This window comes from Physeter macrocephalus, chromosome 17, assembly GCF_002837175.3.
Source record: "Physeter macrocephalus isolate SW-GA chromosome 17, ASM283717v5, whole genome shotgun sequence".
NCBI lineage: Eukaryota > Metazoa > Chordata > Mammalia > Artiodactyla > Physeteridae > Physeter > Physeter macrocephalus.
In genome coordinates this window covers 4,981,616-4,990,809 of record NC_041230.1, presented here as the reverse complement: position 1 = coordinate 4,990,809, position 9,194 = coordinate 4,981,616, and the positions used below count along the sequence as shown (strand labels likewise).

At 45.8% G+C, this 9,194-nt stretch overlaps 1 protein-coding gene and 1 pseudogene across 1 annotated transcript in view; one reads left to right on the top strand and one right to left on the bottom strand.

Moving 5' to 3' along the window:
* The first annotated feature begins 2,465 nt into the window (after positions 1-2,465).
* The window catches only part of ZNF550 (zinc finger protein 550), a 19,505-nt gene continuing 12,776 nt past the window's right edge, over positions 2,466-9,194 (top strand). The window contains exon 1 of the mRNA XM_007127428.4: positions 2,466-3,229. Coding sequence (XP_007127490.2) covers positions 3,203-3,229 — 27 coding nt within the window. The 5' untranslated portion in view covers positions 2,466-3,202. The remainder of the gene's footprint in view (positions 3,230-9,194) is intronic.
* LOC112062477 (atlastin-2-like) overlaps positions 6,599-9,194 on the bottom strand; it is a 2,956-nt pseudogene continuing 360 nt past the window's right edge.

Sequence of the window (9,194 nt, the reverse complement as noted above, 5' to 3'; positions counted from 1 at the left end):
AAATGGAAAAATAGCTGGGCTAGGGACTTCCATGGCTGTCCAGGGGTTAAGACTTTGCCTTCCAATGAAGGGGGTGCGGGTTCGATCCTTGGACAGGGAACTAGATCTCACATGCCTCTGGGCCAAAAAATGCAAAACATAAAACAGAAGCAGCATTGTAACAAATTGAGGGACTTCCCTGGCGGTCCAGTGGTTAAGCATCGGAGCTTCCACTACAGGGCGCATGGATTTGATCTCTGCTCAGGGAACTAAGATCCCGCATGTCCTGTGGTGTGGCCAAAAAAACAAAAACAGAAACAAAGAAACATTGTAACGAATTCAATAAAAGACTTTAAAAAATGGTCCACATCAAAAAAAAATTTTTTTAATATAGCTGGGTGCTTCCCTGGTGGTGCAGTGGCTAAGAATCCGCCTGCCAATGCAGGGGACACGGGTTCGAGCCCTGGTCCAGGAAGATCCCACATGCCGCAGAGCAGCTAAGCCTGTGCGCCACAAATACTGAGCCTGCACTCTAGATCCCGTGAGCCACAACTACTGAGCCCTCTTGCTGCAACGACTGAAGCCCGTGCACCTAGAGCCCATGCTCTGCAACAAGAGAAGCCACTGCAACGATAAGGCTGCGCACCGCAACTGAGTAGCCCCTGCTTGCCGCAACTAGAGAAAGCTCGCATGCAGCAACGAAGACCCAACACAGCCAAAAATAAATAAATGTATTATATATATATATATATATATATATATATATATATATATATATATATATATATATATATATATGTATGTGTGTGTGTATTAGCTGGGCATGCTGGGGTTTCAACACAAACACTGAGATGTACCCATGCAGGAATGAATTATTTTGTGCGGGAAACAGGCAGAATGCCACATCATCTACTTCCTTATGGGCCTCCTTACAGCTGTCATCCATTTCCCCTGTCATGATCCTGGCTGAAATCTTTTCTTTCTTATCCCTTTGTTACTGACCAGGGTTCTTGGCCTCCTTAATCAAAATTGATCAGAGGCCAGACAAGAAATTCAGACAAGGCTTTACTGGGTCTCATGCTGCAGCACAAGGGAGCAAAAAAGTATTATATATATATATATATATATATATGTATGTGTGTGTGTATTAGCTGGGCATGCTGGGGTTTCAACACAAACACTGAGATGTACCCATGCAGGAATGAATTATTTTGTGCGGGAAACAGGCAGAATGCCACATCATCTACTTCCTTATGGGCCTCCTTACAGCTGTCATCCATTTCCCCTGTTATGATCCTGGCTGAAATCTTTTCTTTCTTATCCCTTTGTTACTGACCAGGGTTCTTGGCCTCCTTAATCAAAATTGATCAGAGGCCAGACAAGAAATTCAGACAAGGCTTTACTGGGTCTCATGCTGCAGCACAAGGGAGCAAAAAAAGCAAGTAACAGTTTCCCTTGCTTGCTCCCTGATGTGGGAGTGCGCTGGTCCCTTAAATGGGATGAGCATAGGGGCAGAATCATAGGTTGGAACGGAGGTATGGCTTAGGTGGTCTGCCCACGCCCTTGGTGGTGCTTTGTGCAGGGCTCATGCACAGTACCCTGCTTTTGCTTCCGACACCTCAGAAGTGGCAGTTGGGTTTTTGGTCTTTTGTATTTTGCTGTTCATAATTTGCCCTAAAGCACATGTACACTGTTATTTTTAGTCCCTTATAGTTTCTTTGTATCTGTTGCTTGAGATGTTCCTCCAGGTGCAAACACTGCAGCAAAGGGTCCCAGGTCCCAGGTCACAGCCTGTCTTACCTTGAATGCATACACTGAAGCCTACAAAATTATCTCTAAAGTTCTGATCTATAGGAAGTTGGAGAGTAATAAGATAATATTTTTTGGTTGCATCTGTTGAAAGCAGGCATTTTGTGACTTAGTGACACTGCAGTGTGCGCATCAAGGTTTTTCGTTGGGTTCCTGCTTGCTGAATGGAGTCTACAATATAATGTCTCCCCTTAAAGGGATTATGTTTTCAAAAAATAGAAGGGACAGAATAAATATGAAGATATTTGGATAATAACATAAACTTAAATTTATAATTTATGTTAAAGCACTTTCACTTTTTGTAAAATAAATCTTCTGTATATGTTCCAAACATACTTTTGAAGAACTTCATGAATTTATTTAAACATTTATAGAAAGCAAAGTTTTTCTATTGTCCACCTGTTTAAGGGACACCCAACCTCTTCTTCCGCAACATCCTAGTAATGGCCATGTGTGAAGTCTGTTCTCTCTAGACCCTGAGCAAACACTCTGAAATGCACAGAAGTGTGAAACTTCAGTCTGCATGTATTTGAACAGTAGCAAGATAAAGTTTATTAGTTCACATCTATGACTGTAGGTATTTTGTATCTGAGTGATATCATGATATCCTCGGAGCAGGCTCAACCAAGCAGGAGGAGAGCCCAGAGAGAGAGAGGCCCCCAAGACAAGGTCGGGCGGCGGGGGGTGGGGAGTACACAGGCAGATGTCATGAGGGAATTTCATTGGTGCCTTGTAATGTCACTAGGTCACAAGGGAGGACAAGGGCAGCTTGTGTCAGGGGCCACAGCCTCATCACTCTGGTGTACTCAGTCACCTGGGTGGGGTGCTCACAGACTGTGGGGATGGTGAGGCAGCAGAATACGAAGTTTAAAAAATTTACCATACAGTATGTCCACTTGCTCAGTTAGGAGCATCTTAAATGACAAGATACAGGAAACACAACAGGGAAACTGGGTGTGTCCCCTTTAGAAACATCCAATGCCTCGCCTCCTTCGTTGGAGCCTCTGTAGGCCCTTTGCCAGCTCCAGTCTCCCGCCTCTGGGACGTTGGCTCCAAGGAGCCGCGCCAACTCCCTCTACCGGGCGGATGCAGGACAAGAACTACATTACCCTGAAGGCTATGCTCCGCGGGATGGCTGTGAGCGCCGATCTGATGACGTCACAGAAAAACGGGCGTTCGTGGCTCGCGTTGTCAAGGGTGGGACTTCCTGTGTCGCCAGGGAGGCCGTTTGTTCGTGATGGCGTGGTTGTGTCTCTATCTTAGGTGACTTCTACTCGGGACGTCGGGACGGAGCGGGGAGGACAGCCAGTAGGGCCCACCTGTGCCTTTGTACGACCTGGGGGAGGGTCAGCTAAGCCCGCTGCACCCGCCGGTCTCCGGCGCCCTCACGTGGCCCTACGCTCCCCGCGGTGCGATGGCGGCGCTGGTGACCCCGGCGCAGGTGAGTGGAAGGTGCGCCAGGCCACGCCCAGTCAAACCCCACTCACGTGGCCGAGGCGCGCTGCTGTGCTGGATGGTGGTGTCCTGTGAGTCGTCACCTTGTCCTCCCCAGGGCATTGTTTGTCGGAGCCTCGGGATGGGGTCGCTTGTGCTCCGGGTGGGAATCCAGGTTAGGGGCTTCACACGGAGGGTCCCATTTCTGTCAGTCAGTTAGTGGGACGCTGTGTGGTAGGGAGAGATGTGGCTTCTCGAATCCCCCTGACCCCATACCGCTGGCGTGGAAGGACCCGCAGGGAGGAGCGCAGGCCGCACAGTCTGGAGACCTTTCTGTGTGTTGCGGCCCCGCCCCTTCCCGAGTCTAGGACCTTGAGCAGCTTTGCTTGCTGTTCTTGGTTATGTTTTGTTTTGTTTTTCTTGGCTGCGTGGTGAGGCATGCGGGATCCTAGTTCCCCGACCAGGGATGGAACCCGTGACCCCTGCACTGGGAGCGCGGAGTCTTAACCACTGGACCGCCAGGGAAGTCCCTGTCCTTGGCTTTTATGCTAAAGTTCCTCCAACTGGGTTGAGGGAACTAGAAAAACCACATAGGTGACATGTATCCCCCTGAGTCCAGCACGGTGCAGGGAGCATCACTCTGGCTCTCTTTCCACGGAGGTGCCTCCTGAGCCTTTGTTGATCTTAGAGGCTCATTCCTGGGGGAATCTGACCCTTCCCAGCTGTGTAACCTCTACAAAGATAAGGGCTGGGGTGGGGAAGAGGCCGGAGTAGCCTGCAGCAGCTTGGGGATTGCAGCCCTGCTAGGACAGAAGAGGTGTCAGGACAGGCAGGGTGCCCAGAAGGCCAAGGAATTTGTCTTCCAGTTTACAGCCAGTGGAACTGGCTTCCCACTGAATCTGTTTTCCTGTTTGAGGTTCAGTTACATATGGTAAGTGGTGGTAGTGTGCAGGAGTATGGTGTCCCTTTGGACACGAAAACACAAGAGGTCCTGGGTAACTCCATAGCCGTGGCCCTGAGTACCCTCATCATAGTCCTGATCGCTGTCAGGACTTGTCTTATTTGTGAACTTCCCATTCACTTGGCTCCTTCCTCACTTTATTTCAGACTCACTCCAGTGTGCTGTCCTGAAACAGGCTTTCCCTGTGCCCTGTCGAAAGCAGACTGTGACCTCTTGTCTTCTCGCTCTATTTTCTTTCTTTTTTTCTTTATTTTTTATTTTTAAAATTTATTTATTTCATTTTTGCCTGTGTTGGGTCTTCGTTGCTGCATGCGGGCTCTCTCTAGTTGCAGCCAGCGGAGGCTACTCTTCCTTGGGTTGTGCGGGCTTCTCATTGCGGTGGCTTCTCTTGTTGTGGAGCACAGGCTGTAGGTGCGCGGGCTTCAGTAGTTGTGGCTCACAGGCTCAGTGGTTGTGGCACACGGGTTCTAGAGCGCAGGCTCAGTAGTTGTGGCGCACGGGCTTAGTTGCTCCGCGGCACGTGGGATCTTCTGGGACCAGAGATCAAACCCCTGTCCCCTGCATTGGCAGGCGGATTCTTAACCACTGTACCACCAGGGAAACTCTATTTTCTTGACTTTGGAATCTTTGGGTCCCTCTGACATTGTCTTGCTCATTTATATCTTTGCTTGTTTAGCATCTCTTTCCAGCCCTAGACCGTGAGTGCCTGTTGCTGCTCTCTGCCAAGACCTCGAACAGCCTGGGCTTGTAAAGGGTACTCAATAAATGGTTAAATGAATGAATGGGTCTCCCACTCAGGTGCTCCCATCACACTTATAAGTACAGCCTCCTGCACTGTGGCCCACAGGCCTGTACTGGATCTGCCCCGTGACTTCCTCCATGCTTCTTCCTCTTCCCTTCTTCTCTTACTCACTGCACTCAGCCAGGAGGTCCTGAACTTGCAAAATTCCTGCCCAGTTTGCAGCTTTTCCCCTTGCATTTTCCTTTGTCTGGGGCCCTGTTCCCAGATCTCTGTAGGGCTGTCACTCCCTACTCTTCCTGTGCATCACTGTCACCTCTTAGGACAGTCTTTTCCTGGCTGTTTCAATTCTAGCTAAGGTACCCCTGGCTCCCACCTGCTCATCTTCTGGCAACTCTGTGCCATCTTTTGCTGGCTGGATGTTCAATTCCCACTTCTGTTCCTTTTTTTTTTATATATATATACAACACAATTTTAATTATGTACTAAAAATAAATTACAGGAAAGAACTTTAAAATGCTACAGAGGACAAAGTCACGATAAACATTCCCATTGAATTCCCTTGGGGGAGTTGGGGAGTGAGATTGCAATCCTCAAGAAGATAAATATCACAAATATATCAAAAACTTCAAATTGTCTCTGCATTCACACACTGACATGAGCCACAAACATTCCTTCACAGCGACTGTACTCATTTGCCTACCACAGAACCAGATTTTGTCATAAACTACAAAACTTTTAATACAAAATCATGTTTATATATTTATAATTCATATACATGCCCTATCTGCGATTTTAGAAAATAAAAGCTGCACAGTGTACAGACACTCTAACTCATAGCTGTAGGCAACATTTTTGGTTGGAATTTCTCCCCCAATAAAATTAATGGCATATTTTATGTACATGAAGGCTAAACTGCATAAAGACAGTTCAGTTTCCCAGATATGCATCTCCTTTTAGGACAGGTTTATAGATTTTAAAAGGCAAGACAAATGTACACCTCAGAGTCACTTTCTTAGCTACAAGAGTTATCATGTAATTTCTGTTGAGTTTCTGATACATGCATTTATGTAATACTGGTATTGAAGGCAGTAAAGCAATATGTCTTTTTTTTTTTTTTTTTTTTTTGGATCCTCCCGGACCGGGGCACGAACCCGTGTCCCCTGCATCGGCAGGCGGACTCTCAACCACTGCGCCACCAGGGAAGCCTGCAATATGTACTTTTAATGTCATGTCTCAATAAAGGCTTCATTGTCATTCCAATCTGATTCTTGATACAGTGATTCATAACTTCTCTAAAAATTAAAATTTCAGTGGGACACTGTTAAAGAGACTATAAATAGATTTCTTAAAATATTTCCGTGAAATATCCTTTACATAAGACAGATTTCACTAACATTAGATTAAGTAAAAAGGGGAAAAAAAGAATTAAACATCGCACAAGTGTGCATGAAAACTAATGGTCCTCAGCTAGTCTTCATGTCTTAGGAGCCATAAATAGAATGCTTAAAACCAACAAACAATTTCACACTCTGTGGCAGCCATCTATGAAGCCAGTTATACTAAACTACTTCTACAGTTGATTGTATAATTTGGTTTATTTTTATGTGAGTTCTCATTGTACAGCAAGTATGAAAAAAAGAAAGAGTGGAGTCCATGAGGAGATGAACTGTCAGTCAGTCTGTCTTTAATCTGGCATGATGAGACACCTGGTCAGTCAGGCCTGCTTTGATAGAGTTTGTTACAGACTGCCTTATGTTTTCCTCTGTCAAATTATCACCCAGGGGCTTCAATACCTGTTCCCATAGTGTTTCAGCAATCTGATCAATCATTGTTCCAATTTCTCTGAACTCCCCAGAGTATGTAACATATGCCCAAGTGCAAAGAGACCTCAGTGCTAAACGCATGACAAGGTTACACAGACGACTATAGAGTTTAGGCCAATGAAGCCAGTCAGTCCTGAGATTATATACGTAGCAAACATGACTGCAAACAGTGTGGCAGGCGTACAAGCAGCATAGAAGATATTTTTGCCATCATTATGCTTTATAAAATTTGCATAGGTTTCTTCTATTTCAGCCTCAAGCTGGTCCTGATAATGACGGTAGAATTCATCTCCACCCATTTTTTTTACTGAACGAAACTGTTTAATCGCCACTTCCTTGAGATCCAGGTGTTTTCGCTTCCAGATCTGAAGGTGCAATGTAAGGATTGTCCCCAGTGCCTACCTGCTCCATACTTTCTCTCTTGCTCCTGCTACTGCAGCAAAATTATTAGCTTCAGCTGTTGCCTGAAGCATGGACTTTTTACATAAATTTTAATGTAAGCCTTAAAGTATTCTACAAGATCTCTACAAGTGACTTCAGATCCACTTATCTCTTTTGCTACCAAATTTTCTGGGGCAAGTAGCACTGGAACCAGATTTCGAAGCTTTCATTTAAACTCTTCATCAATATCTTTCAATCTCCCATCAAAACTAGTATTAGTTGCAACTTTAAGACTAGGATGTGGCAAAAGGAAGCAACCAAGATTTGAGAAACAATTGTGAATGTGCTTCCTTACATTCTATAGCTCTTCAGGTTGATTTTGTTTTACCTGCAATCTCTTTTCAAGGAATTGTTTTCCACCTTCCAAACCATATGAATGTTCATAAGGATAACTCCAGTTGCGAATCAAAAACATTAATGTCTGAAATGGTTTCTGGTAGATTTCTTTCATTGCAAGTCTGCCATACTCTGTAAATAATTGTAAGTGTTGAAGATCATCTTCTTGAATATTTTGAGACAAATTGTATACCTGGAGAGAGCTAGTCTTAGTGCTCAGAGCAAACACTGTTGCACAATCTCTGATAGTTGACTGGCTATCAAAGGCACCCTGGGTATCCATTAGCAGCACAACCACTTTTGTTCATTCCAGACATATGCCTGTTGTTTCTGTTTTGCAACCAACTCGCCATGTAAAGCCAGTCAGTGGTTCATTGTTTCCACCAATCCAACTTTGAGAATCCTTGTTATACATATATCTAAGCATGAAGTCCAGTAGAAATGATTTCCCTTTACAAAAAGCTCCTGCCACGGATACCACTACTATGTGAAGATCTCTTATGTGCTCCTGTAGCAATATCTGCTCCAAAGCTTCTTCATCAAGCTCAAAATTACGGTCATCTTCATGTGCAAGAACAATCTGTACTGGACATGGTTTCTTCATAACCTCATCAGAGTTTACTAGGTCGTCATCTTCATAATTCTCACCTAGGAGGGTCGTGGACGAGACACGGTTAACCCCGGGTGTTTCGGTTGCTGGTTCGCCTCCGTGGCCGCAGCCCCTCGTGCAGCTGCTGCCTCCGCACTGCCTCGCCACCCCCCCCCTTTTTTTTTTTTTTTTTTGCCACTCAGCATGGCTTGTAGGATCTTAGTTCCCTGACCAGCTATTGAGCCTGGGGCCTCAGCAGTGAAAGCGTGGAGTCCTAACCACTGAACCACCAGGGAATTCCCCCACTTCTTTTCCTTAAATTTGAGGTCGTGGTTGATTTTCTAGAGCTGCCTGGGCCTCAGGCCTCTGGCTGTGACATGGAGGTGACGATGACATTTACCTTGTGGGCTGTGGATTAGTGAAAGTCACAAAATACACTGAACACTTAACTGGGCCAGGCACTCCACAGCATCTGGTGTGGGAACATTTTCTCTTTAGTTCTAAGAATTGGCATAGTGGGAATGATTGTTGTATTGATGTGGAAATTGATGCTTGGAGAAATGATGGGATGTCGTCCTCCCCATGATCACACTGCCAGCAAGTGTCAGATTTTTTTAATATATAAAAATTTATTTATTTATTTTTGGCTGTGTTGGGTCTTCGTTGCTGCGCGCGGGCTCTCTCTAGTTGTGGCGAGCAGGAGCTACTCTTCATTGCGGTGCGCGGGCTTCTCATTGCTGTGGCTTCTCTTTGTTGCGGAGCACGGGCCCTAGAGCACATGGGCTTCAGTAGTTGTGGGATGCGGGCTCAGTAATTGTGGCTCACGGGCTCTAGAGCACAGGCTCAGTAATTGTGGCACTCGGGCGTAGTTGCTCCGTGGCATGTGGGATCTTCCCTGACCAGGGCTCGAACCCATGTCTCCTGTATTGGCAGGCGGATTCTTAACCACTGCACCACCAGGGAAGTCCCGAGTGTCAGATTTAAGAGTCTTCATTCAAACCCCAGAAATCTGGCTCCAGAGTGAGGAATCCTTTTTTTTTTTTTTTTTTTTTTTTGGCGGTACACGGGCCTCTCACTGTT